At 41.8% G+C, this 18183-nt stretch overlaps 1 protein-coding gene across 2 annotated transcripts in view; it reads left to right on the top strand.

The window, feature by feature from the left end:
- SLC24A4 (solute carrier family 24 member 4) overlaps nucleotides 1-18183 on the top strand; it is a 113412-nt gene that overhangs the window by 77952 nt on the left and 17277 nt on the right. The window contains exons 5-10 of one of the 2 annotated variants that reach the window (XM_083614802.1): nucleotides 299-383; nucleotides 1466-1569; nucleotides 4024-4098; nucleotides 5975-6000; nucleotides 6740-6793; nucleotides 8777-8919. In XM_083614802.1, the coding sequence (XP_083470928.1) occupies nucleotides 299-383; nucleotides 1466-1569; nucleotides 4024-4098; nucleotides 5975-6000; nucleotides 6740-6793; nucleotides 8777-8919 (487 nt within the window). The remainder of the gene's footprint in view (nucleotides 1-298; nucleotides 384-1465; nucleotides 1570-4023; nucleotides 4099-5974; nucleotides 6001-6739; nucleotides 6794-8776; nucleotides 8920-18183) is intronic. The other variant, XM_083614803.1, reaches the window with a different exon arrangement.

Genomic DNA, 18183 nt, shown 5'->3' on the forward strand with positions numbered 1-18183 from the left:
AGGAATGGGGGTGGGTGGGTTTGATTCAGGTCTCATTTGAAGCTGAATCTACTTTCCGAAACAATATGTGAAGCAAGACATTAATCAAAACTGCATATCATAAAAAATGTGTTTATTACTGCAAAAATGTGAAACCGACAGAACCAAAATGGACAGATCCTTCCATTCTTAGTTCTAATTGTTTGCGGTCTGCTTCACCCCAGCATCTGAAGGCCATGTCAGCCAAGAATGGCATTTTAAGATTTAGCATTGCTGCCAATCACATACTGGAATAATGGGTCCCAAATGTTTCTTTCAGAAACTACATCTGAGTGAAGATGTTGCAGGAGCCACATTTATGGCTGCAGGAAGCTCAACGCCAGAGTTATTTGCATCTGTCATAGGTAAGATATCTCCTTTGTAGTGTTCATATGCACCAGTTTTCCAAAGGAAAGGGTACTAAGGTGGCTACTACACAGATGTGTGCATGGACCACTGGTATTCAAGTCGGAGCCTACTTCACACAGTAATCATACACTGTGTCAGGGGTGGGGAAGTGGTGAGGGCAGATCCAGAGGCAAATATGGGTGGAACGATGGATGTAACTTATGTTTGTACAGTCAGCTACACTTCAGCCACACACAATGTCCAAGAGGGCCTTCACCCCTTTTGGGATGTTTTTGGCTAACAGAGGGAGGTGCTGTTGGCTGTTGAGAGAAGGAGAAACTTTTTCCTCATGAACTTCCTTAAATTCACATCCAAGTCTCTATTTCATTATGCACCAAAGTGAACTTTAGCATTAAATGCAGACTTCTCTCAGTTTTTCTACATACTTTCTTGTCTTTCTGCTTTCCTCGTTAGACTCATATGCTAATCTGTGTGCATCCTTCCTCTTGCTTCCTCTGCTTCGATTCTGTACCCTTCCCTCTCCCCCCTTCATTTATTCACCAAATCCTTATGCTGCTCCTCGTCTCCATGCTTCCAGATGTTGTTGGTGGCCAATGGTTGGAGAAGGTGGGAGTTGTAGTACAACAAAATCTGGTGGGCTATATGCTCCCTTTCCCTGTTCTCGGGGTTCCAGCACTCTAAGCAGCATTTGGCCCCTCCCACGTAATAATGTATATTATTTTGGGGACCTCCCTCTCTTTAAGTAGCTGCTGCTGTTGATGTTTTGTCATACTGCTACTCCTCTGGCACAGCTTCTGGGAACACAAGAATTTGCCTTGTACCAAGTCAATCCATTGGTCCATCAAGCTCAGCATTGTTTACACTGACCGGCAGAGGCTCTCCAGGGGTTCAGGCACAAATCTCTCCCAGCCCTACCTGGAGATGGCGGGTATTGAACCTGGGACCTTCTGCATGCAAAGCAGATGCTCTGCCACTGAACTATGGCCCTTCCCAAGGATCGTGTCATTTAGTTGTTATTTTTAGCATATCTATTACCGTACTAACCCCCTCCTTCATTTCTCTCTTTCTCTCTGTCTAGGTGTGTTTATCACTCATGGTGATGTAGGAGTTGGAACCATTGTTGGTTCAGCCGTTTTCAATATTCTTTGCATTATTGGGGTCTGTGGACTTTTTGCTGGACAGGTTAGTAGGTTTCTTTCATTTTCTTTACCATTACTTCTCCATAGGAGGGTAAATCAGATAATATAATATGGAGTAAATCTTATATAAAAATCAAAGGAATTATGTGATTGTGAACATAATAAGCTCTGTTCATTTCCTGATGATACCTAAATGAATCAACTTGAAGTAGCTTCACAGTGTCCTGGCTTGTTTGTTTTTTCATCTGAACCCAGCCCAGCAGACTAACCATGGTTTGTTTTCTAGTAATAACCCATATTGTGAAGCCGTGGTTTGTTGTTGGTTTATGAAGCATAGCTTATTTAACTATGGTTGGGTGGTATATCCAACCCCAACAGTCTTGCTTTGGCATGGTTTACATGGACACCTCTGCTCGGGTGTTCACCAAGCTATAGAGCAACCTGGAAAACAACACAAACTTTGGAGGAACAAGCCATGACTTGTTTGTTCCACTGTAAGATTTGTTGTGGTTCGTTGAACAAACTGTGGTTAAAATAAACCATGACTTAGTGTTATGTGCAAACCCAGCTGGTGTGTGTGCAAATATAAAGACACTTGTTTATAAAAAAAATAAATATTGGCTTGAGGGAGACATATCCTCAGTTCTTGTGATGTAGTTCCATATCTAATGGTTGGATTCATGTCCTGCCTCTTAAGGGAAGCATTTCTTTTGGCCTTATTCACAGAAACAAGAGACTTAACAAATGGGCTGTAAGTTTTGGGCTTGCTTTAGTTTCTGTTGACCAAAGTGAATCTGATGCTAAACCCGGCACTTGTATTTGAGCAATTCTTTTAAAAACATTAAATAAGGGTTGGAGGGAAGCAGCAGGTTTCGGATTATGGCATATACATTTTTTAACTTTTCCCTCCCACGTCACAATCCCAGTGAAAATCCCCTCTCTCCAGAGGTGTTTTTCGGCTCTGGAGGGAAATCTGCTCTTCCTCTTTCCAGAGTACCTCTCTCCAACACAGCAGGCTGAGTCACAAAGAACTGTAGAATATTCCCCTGTAGCTTTGTTGACACTGTCCTTCCTTGGGAACGTGTGTGTGTGTGTGTGTGTGTGTGTGTGTGTGTGTGTTGCACCTGTTCTTAAAATATTAATGGACATTCATTAAAGTTTACCAAACAAGTAGAAATATTCAACTTTGACATGGAGAAAAAGCACAGTATGTTCATTCGAATATAAGGAGAACATTAGGTACTTCTGCTATTCAGATGAATGTTCTTTAGAATACTTCGTAATTACTAAAGAATTACTTCTTTGGAATACTCATCTGAATAGCAGAAGTACCTAATGTTTCTCATTATATTCAGCTGAGCACACAGCCCTTTCTCTACTTTGCAAACCTGAATATTTCTACTTTCATGGTAAATTGTAATGAACAAGAGGTGCAGTCCAGCCAAAATGAAGCACTTCAAAGTCCATTGCTTTCACTGGAAAAGACTTGTGCATATGCTCAATATCCTGTGGTTGTCGGTGGGATTTAAAAGTGTCCTTAACTTTGAATTATTCCCACAAAGCATCACACTGTATAACTGTTTTCCCTGTGGGTGCTTAATCAGACAGAATTAAGACTGTGTTGTTCAGAATTTTTCTTACGTCAGAGTGAAGCAGTTCTTCCGTAATAGCCCTGAATATCCCACAGCAGCTGTGGGGGACCCTTTGTTCCTCCAGAAGTTTCTGAACTACAACTCCCATCATCCCTGGCCACTGGCCATGCTTCCTGGGCTTGCTGGGCATTGTAGTTCAGCAACATCTGGAAGGCCAACAGTTCCCCCGTCCTATCGTATGAGGGGTTTCATTCAATGTGGTAGGGTACCCTGGATGAATACCCATGTGGCTACTGTTTTCTGATGTCTCCCATGTGGTTCTTAAAACATAAGAACATAGGACCATAGGAAGCTGCCTAATACTGAGTCAGACCATCAGTCCATGTAACTCCCTGTTGCTTACCCCATCTGGTAGTGGCTCTGCATGGTTTACCTACTACTGAATTTTGGCAATTTTGGCCCTTTCCCTTGAGATCCAGAACTACCCTTCTTTGATAGCAAAAGAAGGTAAGAGACCATGCATGTTGTGTTGGGTGGGCAGGATTGCATTGAAATAACCCATAGACCATATTAGCACGGTTCTTACTACATTAACATGGTGCCCTCCAGATGTTGTATGACTACAGTTTCCATCCTCCACAGCCATTATGGCCAATGGTCAAAAATGATGGGAATTGGCATCAAACATCATTTGGAGAGGACCAGGTTGGCTATCTTGTCCGAAGTCATATGTGATGAGCAAACAGAGAGATGTGCTTGCATATGTGAACCGGCGCTTTGTTCATTAGCATTGCTCATGTATAGTAAAGCTATGCAACCAGGTATTTTCAGAATCAGTCCTTTAAAACCCTAAGATGAAAGGAAGGCTAAGGAGTAATTCTGGAGTAACTCTGTCCTCTTTCCAGGTGGTCCGTCTCACCTGGTGGTCTGTGTTCAGGGACTCTGTCTACTATACCATTTCTGTGATCGTGCTTATCGCGGTAAGTTTCCATTTTTGACCTGCTCCTCCATGAAGTGGTGAAGGGCCTGAATTTGAGAAGTGCTGTTGTCCCCAGAAAGTTCTTGTTTGTTTTAGGATTTCTTATGAAAAATCAGTAGATGAGGTCACTTATGATGCTTAAAACTAAATTTAAAACTAAATTTAAAAGCTCAAAAAACTACTGAGCTGTGAATCTAGCTGCTGTTCCCATTCTCAAATGGAACTGGAAGTCCTCCCACTTATGATGTTACCTAGGAGAGTGCAGTGTTCAAGCCCCATGCAATCCATCATTGCTGGCTCCATGTTTGAGAGGGCCCTGGGCAAGATGGTCTCTGGTGGCACTTTGATTAACCCAGCTGACAGTGGTAGAGGGAGCAGCAATGCTTCAAGCAGCTCTGGCTGGCTGGGTCTAATTGCCATTCTCACAATGTTCCCAGAGCAGGGAACTGCATTCTGTTGTAGGGGAGAACTGCATGCAAATGCAAATACATGAACAAAGTCTTAACTCCCCCCCCCCAGTGAAAAACCAATATTAAAAACATATCTCCAGATTCCAACAGGAGTGGGGAAGACATTGGGAGACCAGTTTAGAAATGGTTGAGTAAAGTAACCTGCAATGTTGCTACTCAAAACTACAGCCTTCCCAGGGCCACTTTTTATTTAAAAAATAATACATACGTCAAGTAGAATAGGAACATTGCCACCCGACCCCACCCCCACTCACCATACCCCCCCTCCACCTCTTTCCCCCTTTTCTTTCTAATGTAACACTAAATGTCTCAACAAGTGAAACTGATCTGTAGAAAATGTAACAACAACAACAACAACAACAACAACAACAACAACAACAACAACAACAACAACTTACTTATACCCATCCCATTTGGCTGGGTCCCCCCAGACACTCTGGGCAGCCTCCAACAGGAGATTAAAAATACATTAAAACCTCAGTCATCAGACCTCGGTCCAGTATACCTGAAGGAGCGTCTCCACCCCCATCATTCTGCCCAGACACTGAGGTCCAGCGCCGAGGGCCTTCTGGCGGTTCCCTCGCTGCAAGAAGCCAAGTTACAGGGAACCAGGCAGAGGGCCTTCTCGGTAGTGGCACCCGCTCTGTGGAACGCCCTCCCACCAGATGTCAAAGAGAAAAACAACTACCAGACTTTTAGAAGACATCTGAAGGCAGCCCTGTTTAGGGAAGCTTTTAATGTTTAATAGATTATTGTATTTTAATATTCTGTTGGAAGCCGCCCAGAGTGGCTGGGGAAACCCAGCCAGATGGACAGGGTATAAATAATAAATTATTATTATTATTATTATTATTATTATTATCATCATCATCATCATCATCATTAAAAAACTTTATTATTATTATTATCATTAAAAAACTTCCCTAAACAGGGAAACAATAAAGAGACATTGCACATACTTTTGTAAACCAAGAAATCTTTAATAAAAAATATGTTTTAAAAAATGGGGGGAAAAATGCCAGGGCTTCATGATACACCTGTGTGTAATATTTCATATACTCAGTGCTGTTACACCTAATGCACCATCTGTGAGTCTGGATCTGCATCCGTACAATATAATTGCCACCTTGTTGTTGTTTAGTCATTTAGTCGTGTCCGACTCTTCGTGACAAACACCCAGTTTAGATATGGTGTTGAATTTGGCCTTGACTGCCACAACAGTTATACAGTATCAAACATTTATAGTGGTTGAAAGTATTTTTCTGCCCAGAAACCATTCTATGCCAGACATTAATATCTGCCTCTGTTAAGCCTTTTCATGTGCTGTGTAATGTACTGGAAATTCGTTAAATTGCTCTAGAGAAATATAATTCTTCTTTTCTCTCTCTCCTTTCTCCTCCCTTTTAGTTTATCTATGATGAGAAAATTGTATGGTAAGCTGTGGTTCTTATTTCTTGCACATGGATTGAGGATTAGAATGTAACCTTGTCTTAAGTATTTTGGGCCATATGACAAGAGAGAGACCCCTGGCTTGAGCCCATTCTGTCATTGCAATGCCGATGATTGAAATAAGTGAATGGTTAGCCAGGGTGAAGGGGCAGGTGAAGGTCACGTAGCATTAGATAAATGAATAAAGTGATGCTACAGTGTTTCAGGGAAGTCTTTGCTGAAGAAAGGTGTCTCAGGAGAGGGAAATGGTTTGGCAAGCAGAGTGGCAGAGGCTGTTAGATCTAGAGAACGCCAGTTCAGGAGGTAACAAGAGAGAAAATGGAGCTGAAAGCAGAAAGGATGGCATGAGAAGAGGCTAAAGAGATGAAAGGCCCAACAAGCCAAAAAAAGTAATTATGAACAAATTGGGATCCGAACTTCCAAATAATGCAGATAATGAGACGAGGTGCAAAGGGAAAGGGGGAGCAAAGAGCTTTTGCCCATGACAATAGTTAGTTTACTTAGCTTATTAAATTTATGAATTGCTTCCCGCAACAAAAAGCCCCGAAGAGGCAAATCTGTTTGCATGAACGATGGGAGCCCTGCATGCACAAAAGGCAGAAAATAATTGCTCGCAGTGGTATCAGTGGTGCTTTCCCAAGAAAAGTACGCTTTGTGGCCTAGTGACAGCACTGCTAATTGCACCTGGTACTTTACTAATTTCCTTCTTTTTATTTCTTTGAGGTGGGAAAGTCTTGTGCTCATCATTATGTATTCGTTCTATATACTTATCATGAAGTAAGTACTTTTCTTTTCTCCCACTGATCTTTAATTGTGTTTGGCTATTGTTAATCTGGGGGTGCATTGTGATTTAATGCATGCCTAATGATTACTCAGATAACATCACCTTTTCCTTTTATTGCTGTAACATTCCCCAGGTTGGATAGATTTTTGGATATATATTGTGTACAAAAAAGCAAAGAGAGTTAGTAGTTTGGCCCTGTGGAGGCTGCCGTAGTACTGAAGGGAGTTGCAACTAAGAAGAAATACTTCTGTGGAAATTGGGTTTCTTGCCTTCCATTGTCTCCTTAAGCTAACCAAACCCTCCCCTCCAAATCTACTCCAAATGATTGCTGGTAGGGATGGGGAAGAAATTTAATTCAGTTTGCATTTGAAGGCAAACCTATCCAATTCTGAAACAAATGGAAACTTAAAAACAGCCATCCTTTGACATTTACACTTCTCTGAAATATGCACTGCAGTTTTCCAGCCATCCACTCTGTACAAATATGCATAACAAGCTGCTTTGGAAATGTGGAGAACTGAAACTAAGACTGGAAAATTGAGAAGCTGAGAGGAACCAAAACTTATGGTTTCACCCATTCCTAGTTAGGGGACCCTCTAGGACAAGGTGGTTTGGTGTGGTGTGCGGACTGCAAGGGGGAAGGGAATTTGGTAAAAATGGCCTCCTGGGCTGTTCCACTGATGAAAGGCATCCTCTAGATCAAAGAAACTTTAATCAGTGGAAGGAGTGGATGGCGCTGTGGTCTAAACCACTGAGCCTCCTGGGCTTGCTGATCGGAACATCGGTGGTTTGAATCCGTGCGACAGATTGAGCTCCCCTTGCTTTGTCCCAGTTCCTGCCAACCTAGGAGTTCAAAAGCATGGCAAAGCAAGTAGATAAATAGGTACCACTGTGGCAGGAAGCTAAATGGTGTTTCCATGCGCTCTGGCACTCATCAAGGTGTCCTTTTGCACCAGAAGTGGTTTAGTCCTGCTGGCCACGTGACCCGGAAAGCTGTCTGCGGACAAATGCTGGCTCCCTTGGCCTGAAGCGAGATGAGTGCCACATCCCATAGTTGCCTTTGACTGGCCTTAGCCATCCAGGGGTCCTTTACCTTTTACTTTTTTTACTATTAGATATAACCCAGTGTAAGTAAATACATGACTTGCAGTAGGAGAAAGGTTTGATCTTGAGAAAGATCAAAAGTCTGATATGCATGGGAGATGTTCTCTCTCTTTCTTCTTCTTCTGTTGCTGTTCATCTTTTTCATTTCATAGACCAGAAGTAGACAATGGTCATGTTTTCTTGCCATGTTGAACAATAGTTAATGGTTTGCCATGATCACACATAAAAGGGCTCTGTTCTACCCACTTGCCTGCAGAGAAAGCAAACCGTTACATCTGAACCAGGGATTGTGCCTTGTTTGAGGGAAGACCCTTATCCCAGTAGTAGAGTAGCTGCTTTGGATGCAGAAGGTCCCAGGTTCAATTCTGCTGCACCTCCAGTTAGGGCTGGAACTGGGAGAGAACCTTGTATGAAATGTGGAGAGCTGCTGCAGGAAGTTAATAATAGTGTGTGTTCATGTAGCAATGCACCATGTATATTACATGGCTTTTATACCTGTGTAATATACACAATTGTTGCATGCATACCTTTTGTTTGTATGTGTACCCATAAAAAGCATAAGTCATGATCCAGCTGAAGCATATGTACTTTTAGACCCCATTGCATTTAGCGGGAGATATATAGGCATGCTCTTAGTTCTGCACTTGAAAATCAATGCTGTGTAAAATTGATTAATTTTGGCTGGATCACGGCCAAAGTGTATTGCATTCATCATCTAGTGATGTTCCCTGGGTGGTCTTTGGCAAATATCTGTGTCTCAACCTACCCTTTTCACAGTGGTAACAAGCACTGGAAAGTGCCATAGAAAAGATTGCTGGAAGTTGACTATCTACCATTAGAATGTTAGCATTTTTCTCCCTCTTTCCATCTAGGTACAATGTGAAGATGCAGAACTTCTTTACTATCAAAAGCATGAATGTTGGCAATGGCAACACTGTCAACAGTGAACTGGAAGATGGTAATGAATCTTTTGACATTAGCTGTGATGACCCTTCATTGCCATTGCTGTGGAAAGGTAAGGCTAAGCAGACAGGAGCTGGACAAAAGCTTGACGAGAAATATTTTTCTCTGATAGTGTTTCTCCATACATTGACAACTGGCACCTGCAACAAAATGTTGTGATGGGGAACACTCCTCTTTTCTGCCCCAAGTCATCCAGCCATGCTCTCCTTCATGACAGGGCATTCTGTTCCATTTTTATGTCCTGGTCCTTGCCCAAGAGCAAATCACCATTCTGTGGCAACTGAGTATGCTCAGTTTTCAACTGGGCTGTTTTGATGTGGGTGGTTGTGGGCGTGTGAGAGAGAAACAAAATAAAAAAAAATCCTTCCAGTAGCACCTTAGTGACCAACTAAGTTTGTTATTGGTATGAGCTTTTGTGTGCATGCACACTTCTTCACATACTAGGTATATGTATATACCTTCATATACTAGGTATTTGAAGAGGTGTGCATGCACACAAAAGCTCATACCAATAACAAACTTAGTTGGTCACTAAGGTGCTACTGGAAGGAATTTTTTTATTTTGTTTCAACTACGGCAGACCAACACGGTTACCTACCTGTAACTAGAACTGGAGAGAGAGAGAGAGAGAGAGAGAGAGAGGCAGTTTTGGTTCCAAGAACAATGGTACTCATGCCTGAACATCAGAAATAGAGGGTAAGTTAGCCAGCTCCTACAGTCTCAAGCAGAATTATGTAATATTTTCCAGCTCTTTCTTTTTTCCCCCCACTACTCTCTGAGAATTGTAGCTAATGTTAGCCCTACTCAGAGTAGACCCACTGAAATCAATGGACATGACTAATTTAGGTTTATGAATTTTAGTGGGTCTGGTTTGAGTAAAACATAGCTGGATGCAACCCAATCACATCTGACACAGCTAGGCCTTTTCAAAATTACCCCAGCGCAAGGGCAAGGAGCCCTTTTCAGCCCGAAGGCCATGCTCAGTTGTAGGGAAGCTTCCAGGGTCCGCATGCCAGTGTTGGGCATGGCCAGAATCAAAAGGGAGTGGAGCAATGGATGTGACTCTTGCCGTTGTATGGTAGGCTACCTGCCAGATATGCAGAGCTCAAGACTTTATGCACCCACATATATCAGATATATCTCTTCATCATCCATATAGCTAGCAGGTCAATTCCAGCCAAACAAAAGCACTCAAGGAGGACACAGGGCATGGCTCGTGAGGGGCATGTGCTAGGAAGGGAATGCAGCCTAAGGAGAATTCAGAGATGCTGGGATGGCCACATGGAGCCCCAAAGACCGGGTGGGGGGAGGGTTATCCACCTTTGCCCTAGCACACATGTTCACATGATGCTAACATGGATCATAATGTCTGTGCCTGCAGCTTTGCTGTGGTTTATTTATTTATTTTAGATGATTAATAGGCCACGCTTCGAGTGAAAGCCTCTCGGAATGGCTCACACCAATTTAAATCAACAATCAAGTCAATAGAAGGTACAATATAACCAGCATGTGACGGAAACAAAAGCTAGATTAAAACAAGTAATGCAAGCTGCACAAACTAGGAATACCTGTTTGAATAAAAAAGGTCTTTAGCTGCTGCTGAAAAGAGAGATTTTGCACCAGGCAATTCTCTCTTTGCACCTGGCAAGCATTCCAAAGTTGGGTCACTGGAAGGGAGAATGCCCTATATCACTCGTCTTGTTGGCATTCTTGATCTCAGGGACGGCCACACTTGTAGTGATGCACCTCAAGATTCCCACAGGTGCTTATTGGCTTCTCTTGGAATCTCAGGCTTATTTCTTGAATGGAAGCTGGCTCACAGGCACACTGTTTCTTCCCTGACTGACATGCCCTTGTGGCCACATAGATCATTCATGCAGATACATGCTCCCAGATGTATTATATATAGCACCGCCTTGGGACTTAGGATAGCATTGTTTTTCATGCTGCATTCTGGAGGACCCTGGAGAACATCAGTAATAGGAGACAGTCGTCTCTAAAAGACAGCTTACAGCTACAGCAGAGCATTTTATGTATTCCAGGAGGCCATGCACAGAGCCTCAAAAAGGCCCAAAATGCCTGGCAACGGCTCTCTTGCACCTAAGAACATGCAAAAGCCTCGTTTGCAACATGCTGGGGTTCTGGTGCAGGTGTGCAGGAATCCCTTGACAAGTCCATATGAATGGTGGAAAGCCTGGAAACTATTTTAATAAGGCACCAAACAGAAGAACATTTGTTTCAGCATTAATGTGTGGCCGCTGAGTGAGGAACAGCAGGAAAACCGAAGCATCCATAAGAGTGCTGGATTCCAGTGTGGAGCAAGTGTTCTGGCACTTTGGTATCATGTTGTGTCCTCAGAAGCAATTACTGGCACCCAGCTGTGCAAGATATGCTGCCTTTCACAGGCTCGTCTGTGAAGTTACCAGCAATTCCTGAGTGGGGAAAGTAACAGCCAAGAGACTGGTGCATTAGGTGGTACTACAAAGTGTTTGAATTTTTGAAGCAGACATTGAGAGATGGCTCTCACCATATACAGACAGTCTCAACACTTGTAGGAAGAAAAGTAGGCATTTTTTTAAAAACTGTTTAGAAAAGGAACTGCATCTTTTTCTTTCCTTCTCCCCCACCACCTTCCTTTTCCTAATGCTGCATGGAAGACTATATTTCTGACCCTGTTTCTTTGATCCTCAAAGATTTCCATATCTATCTATCTATCTATCTATCTAATCTATCATCTATCTATCTATCTATCTATCTATCTATCTATCTATCATCTATCTATCTATCATCTATCATCTATCATCTATCTATCTATCATCATCATCTATCTATCTATCTATCATCTGTCTATCTATCTCCTACTCTTTATGGAAAAGAAAAGCTTTCACACAACAGTTATCGTTAGCTTTTTCTGTAAGGGTTCAAGCAGTGAGAATGCCAAGAGGTCTGTTCTTAATTTTTGTCTTCCTTGCTTCGGTTTTGCTGTAATTTTTTTCACTCAAGGGGGAATGTTAATACAGCGTGAGTATCCATCTAGCATTGTCCTTTGCAAGAGCACTGTGCAAACTGAGCCAGAATGAAGCTATTTGCCATGTTAAAGCTGCACAATAGCTTGCCTTCATTTGACCTCCCCTCTGCACAACTAACTGCCTCCAGGCAGCCTTTTTGCTGCTAGCTGAAATATGCCACATCTTTCTGTTGCCCTGGCTGCTGAAACATGCCCTACTTGTAGCTTTGAGCACAGCCTCCAGCAAAGCTGCCCAGGTCCTTGGTTAACACCTCTCTTGGGTCAGTGGGGCTCAGATCTCACCTTAATCTTCTCCAGTGTATGAGTGCAAGGTCTGATTATTTTCTAACAAAGAACACCTGCTCTCTACCCAATGCATTCTACATCCTGATGGTGGGAATTCTATTACTTGAGGGTGCAGATAAAAGGGAGGTTCACAGACTGCTGAGCGGCCTTTGAAGCTTGTAACTTTTATTGCTTCCAAGAGCTTCAACTGGAAAAACATAAAAGCTTCTATTACTGGATTCTCATATATAGAGAGCTTTTCACCCAGAGGAAAATCCAATTTCAGAGACAAGCCTTCTACGCAAGAAGAGAAGATTTGTACCTTTGCTGCTAATGCCCATGTTTTGACAGTAATAACATGGTGGCTGGACCCCCTGGTTTTTATTGTGATGGTCCACAGATTGGCTTTGATTTCTGGCTAGTCAATAGAAACCCCATAGTGATTAAATACGTTAGGGCATGGGATTGTGTGGAATAAAGGTCAGCTGCTTCAACAACTTATTCACATTCCAGAGGGTGGCATTTATCTTTTTCGGCAAAAACAACACAGAGATGTGTGGCACTCTAAAAGATTAACAGACTTGTTGTACCATAGATTTCCCTGGGCTAGAGCCCACTTTGTCTGATACAACTGTTTACCCAAAACAATTGGGGCAGTGGTTCCCAAACTCCAGCACCACCCATGGACCACTTGAAAATTTCTAAGGCTCTTGGCAGACCACTTAATGATGTTTCTGCCCATTGTACCAATTGTAATTTCTTATATTGTATTACAATCTGAATTCTAAGAAATGAAAGAATTATTGCAATAAAGTACAATAAAAAAATCAGTTTGAATATTCAGTGCTATAGATGTGCAATCTCCCACCTTTAACCACAAATCTGCAGACACTCTGCAGACCACCTGGATGAAGCTGGTGGACCACCGATGGTCCACAGACCACAGTTTGGAAATCCCTGGACCAGGGTGATCAGAAGGAAAAAGGACAGGACTTCTACCTATTTGATAATTATGCAGAAGAGGACATTATATATTTTTGTAGCACTTTTACCAGAAGTAATTCTCGTTTCCTCTGCCCCACTTTACTCTAGAAGGTTGTAGCTACCCATGGCAGATGCTTGCTTCCTCCTGGGGAATGACCTCCTAGAAAGGACTACTTCAGGGTATGCTGCAGCTTACCTCTTAGTGGAACAGCCAAGGGGTAAAATGCAGTATGTGCTCAACACTCTACTCAGCCTTGAAACCTGTGTTGCAGTGCACCGTGGGGCGAATCCACTTGAGACTGCAGCAAGTTGGTGGAAACAACGGCATTGTTCTCCCAGGTCCCAACTCCACTCACGGAGGCAGCACATTTGTTCCCCCAGCCTGACTTGGCTATAAATGTTTATGGGTCAGGCCTGGGTCTTTTCTTTAAGCAACGGACAGATTCTTTCCCCCATTCCCATCTACAAAGCTCTTCAAATACATTCCAAGCCTCAGCACATCTCATCTTCTTTGCCTGTTCACCAGTCTCTGTGCCTGCCTGTCCTTCAGCTCTCCCTTCCAGGCTTTCCCATCTTCTTCACCTGAGAAGTTCCATCTCATCCTGCTGAGATTTATGCAAGCAGCACCCTGGTTTCCTTGGTACCCATGGCTTGGTGCTGATGTATATCTCAAGGGGCAAAGAGAATCAGTTTGAAGCAACAAAGCCAGAGGACTTGCTATAAGCAAAAGAGTAATGTGCTGTGTTTGCAGTTAAGCTGCTGTTGGTGATGGGGGAAGAATATGATTCAGGTTGCATTTAAATGAAAACTTATTTAATTTGCACTTTCCAAAACAGTACAAGGACTGAAACACAGCCATCTTTTGAATTTCATATATGTCTGAAATTTGCAGGGCACTTCTCCAGCGAAGTAATGTGTACAAAAATGCATTTACTAGGATACAGTGTACATAAAAATACATGTATCAGTCAAAATAACATTCAAAAATGCATTATGCTAGTGAAAACTGCTTGGTAAAAATGTGCACATTAGGGGAAACAATTGTAAAATGTGTGTGTGTTAGGAGAAATTTGCAATACAATGCTGGTGAGTTTTCATGAGGACTTTTAAGAAAATTGCAAACTGATGTGCAAGGAACTTAAGATTGGAAAAATGAGAAACTGAAACTGAGAGAAGCTAAAATTGACAGATTCGTCCAGCCACAGCCAAGTCTTCCTGGGTCCAGAACCCAGGACCTTGATGCCTCTATACGTATAGTACAGCCTCCATCCTTGTATATCCTCCCAGGTACTTCAATGCTCATTCCTCAGTCTCATTGGGGCTCCTCAAGCAAGTTCCGTAGCAACTGCATTGATGCTTCAGTGTTGCTTTTAATAATGTGCTTCACCCGAGAGAGGCTTCCTTAGTAAGATTAGCTCTTTAAAAAATGTCATGACTTCTTTTTCCACTAAAATCCAGCGATAAGCATCTGTGGCTGTCTCTTGCTCTTGATAATAATCATACTTAATGGCACTTAGTACTCCTGTAGCACTTTTGCCTAAGTGCTCAAGTGCTTCTCATAGATTATTCTCAGTAATGCCTGCATTAGATAGATAGAACAATATTTCCATCCTTATTAAAGGTATTGTGGCTAAAGCTAAGATAGTGGCATGCCTAAGGCCATCTATGTTAAGTTCATGGCTCAGCTGGCATTTGAACCAGGCCCTTCCAGCTCATATATTCTGGGTTTTTTTTATATAAGATATTTATTAAAGTTTTTGGAAATACAACAAGAAAAATCGAAAAGAACCTCATTTTAAACAAGAAAAGATAAAATACAAAAAAGAAAAAAAGAAAAATCAAAAAGAAAAAACAGAGAATTGAAATCCATTAAGCAAAAAAGAAAAATCAATAAAAAACCACAAATCTTCCCATTACTGATCTTTCATTAACTTATTTCCCTGACCTCCTCACACCTCCCTTTTTTGTATTCTAAGTCAATTATCCATTTCAGCAAATCCTTTCCCTCTTTTCGAATTTTTGTCCTGTAAATTTATCTTGAAATTAATATAACTTTACTTTCCCTCCTTTCACCAATTAACAGTCTATTTTTCCTAAATCTTTGTAACATTTCTGCTAAAATCACATAAATTCATTCCAACATCATTCTAAATTCATTAATCTTGCAATGTTTCTGTAAATAGTCTTTGAATTTTTTCCAATCTTCCTCCACCGACTCTTCTCCCTGGTCTCGGATTCTGCCAGTCATTTCCGCCAGTTCCATGTAGTCCATCACCTTCATCTGCCATTCTTCCAGAGTGGGTAGATCTTGTGTCTTCCAATGCTTTGCAATAAGTATTCTTGCTGCTGTTGTAGCATACATAAAGAAAGTTCTATCCTTCTTTGGCACCAATTGGCCGACCATGCCCAGGAGAAAGGCCTCTGGTTTCTTCAGAAAGGTATATTTAAATACCTTTTTCATTTCGTTATAGATCATCTCCCAGAAAGCCTTAATCCTTGGGCATGTCCACCAAAGGTGAAAGAATGTACCTTCAGTCTCTTTACATTTCCAACATTTATTATCGGGCAAATGATAAATTTTCGCAAGCTTGACTGGTGTCATGTACCACCTGTATATCATTTTCATTATATTCTCTCTTAAGGCATTACATGCCGTGAACTTCATACCTGTGGTCCATAACTGTTCCCAGTCAGCCATCATAATGTTGTGTCCAACATCTTGTGCCCATTTAATCATAACAGATTTCACCTTTTCATCCTGAGTATTCCATTTCAATAGCAAGTTATACATTCTTGACAAATTCTTAGTTTTGGAATCTAACAGTTCTGTTTCCAATTTTGATTTTTCCACCTGGAAGGCAATTTTTTTATCCAAATTATATGCCTCCATTATCTGATAATAGTGAAGCCAATCTCGCACTCTATTTTTTAATTTTTCAAAACTCTGCAGTTTTAATCTGTCTCCCTCTTGTTCCAAAATTTCCCAATATTTCGGCCATTTGGCCATTTTCAAGCAAATCCTTATATCTTATCCAAACATTAAACAGTGCTTTTCTGACAATATGGTTTTTAAACGCTTTATGTGCTTTGACCTTATCATACCACAAATATGCATGCCACCCAAAAATGTTGTTAAAACCTTCTAAATCCAGCACATCAGTGTTCTCAAGAAGCATCCATTCTCTCAGCCAGCAAAAAGCGGCTGATTCATAATAAAGTTTTAAGTCTGGCAGGGCAAATCCACCTCTTTCCTTAGCGTCAGTTAATATCTTAAATTTTATTCGGGGTTTCTTGCCCTGCCAGACAAATCTAGAGATATCTCTCTGCCACTTCTTGGAACACTCCATTTTATCCAAAATTTGCAATGTTTGAAACAAAAACAACATCCTTGGCAATACATTCATCTTTATTGCAGCAATTCGGCCTAGCAATGATAGCTTCAGGTTTGACCATATTTCTAAATCCTTTTTCACTTCCATCCAACATTTTTCATAGTTATCCTTAAACAGATTCACATTCTTGGCAGTCATGTTAACCCCTAGATATTTCACTTTCTTAACCAGTGTTAGCCCTGTCTCCTTCTGAAACCTTTCTCTCTCTATCACTGTTAAATTTTCCTCTAAGACTTTAGTTTTCATCTTATTCAACTTAAATCCCGCTACTTGTCCAAATTCTTGAATCAGTTCCAGTACTCTTTTGGTACTAGATTCTGGCCCCTGTAATGTCAATACCAAATCATCGGCAAATGCTTTCAGTTTGTACTGTTTAGCTCCGACTTGTATACCTTTAACCATTTGGTCCCTTCCCAGCTCATATATTCTGGTTTAACCCTCTGAGGGGAGATTTTACACTGGAGGTGAACCTTTGGACCTCTGGATGTTGAACTGCAGAACTGCAACTCCCATCAGCCCCTACAAGCATGGGCAATGGTGAGGGGTGATGGGAGTTGTAGTTCAGACTTATAGGTTCCCCACACTGTCTTTAACCAGCTTCCTGAAGATTAAGAGTACCATACATAAGATGCAGCCTTCAAGCACCTACAGCAGTCATTGTGCTCGATCCAGACTGAGTGAGTTGTACTTAATTCCCCACTGAAATTAATGGTGCTTCATGCAGGCATGACTAGTGCTGCCTCCAGGTTTTGGAGGCCCTTGGGCAAGACACCCTCCAGGGGCACTCCTCTATTAGTGAACATAGCTCTTCACTGCAGCAGATTAAGGTTGACCCTGGGATACCTGGCTATGTTGTCCCTTCATAGGCATGACTAACTTTTCAATGCAGCCTGGGTTCAGTTAACTTAGACTTCATACCCACCAACCTATGTGCAGCACAAAGGTGTCGTTTTTCTCAGTCCGGAGTCGTTCATGCTAATCCTCAACATGCTGCTTTCAGTTTTGATTAATTCGACATCTTACCTTCCACAAAGTTACTTGATACACATTTGAAAACCCATCCCTTGATTAGGTTATCCACACCTTTTGCTTCCTACACATGCCTCAGGTGAATGAAGGAGGTGGTGATCTTGGTATATGCCCACTCACCATGTCATTGGGCAGGTGTAGATACACACACACACACACACACACACACACACACACACACACACAATTGCTGGGACCACCTACATCTGTTTTCAAATGAATACACTGGGGCCCCCAGTTCAGTACAGAATTGTGTGAGCAGGGGGCAGGGACCCATCATCTGAGCTCAGCCTTGGGAGATGCTTCAGGTGATAGCCTGATACAGCCTGAAACTAAATGTTAGTTTTGACCCCTTCCCCACCTCTCTCACCGGTCTTCATCTGTTTTAGATAACAGGCATGTAATCACCGGGTGTGAGATTTTTCTGAGGGTTCTTCTGTTATTCTTTTGTTTGAGTTGAATGTTTTCCCTGATCTCCATTGCTTTTGAACTGAAATTCTACACTAATGACTCATTTGTTTATTTCATTTTCCTGTTGACTAAATTTTCCTGTTCCTGCTAATGTAAGTAACCTGCTGTAAATGTATATGTATATATTTATCCAACTTGATAAGTGAGG

This window comes from Podarcis filfolensis, assembly GCF_964270895.1.
Source record: "Podarcis filfolensis genome assembly, chromosome: 1".
Taxonomy (NCBI): domain Eukaryota; kingdom Metazoa; phylum Chordata; class Lepidosauria; order Squamata; family Lacertidae; genus Podarcis; species Podarcis filfolensis.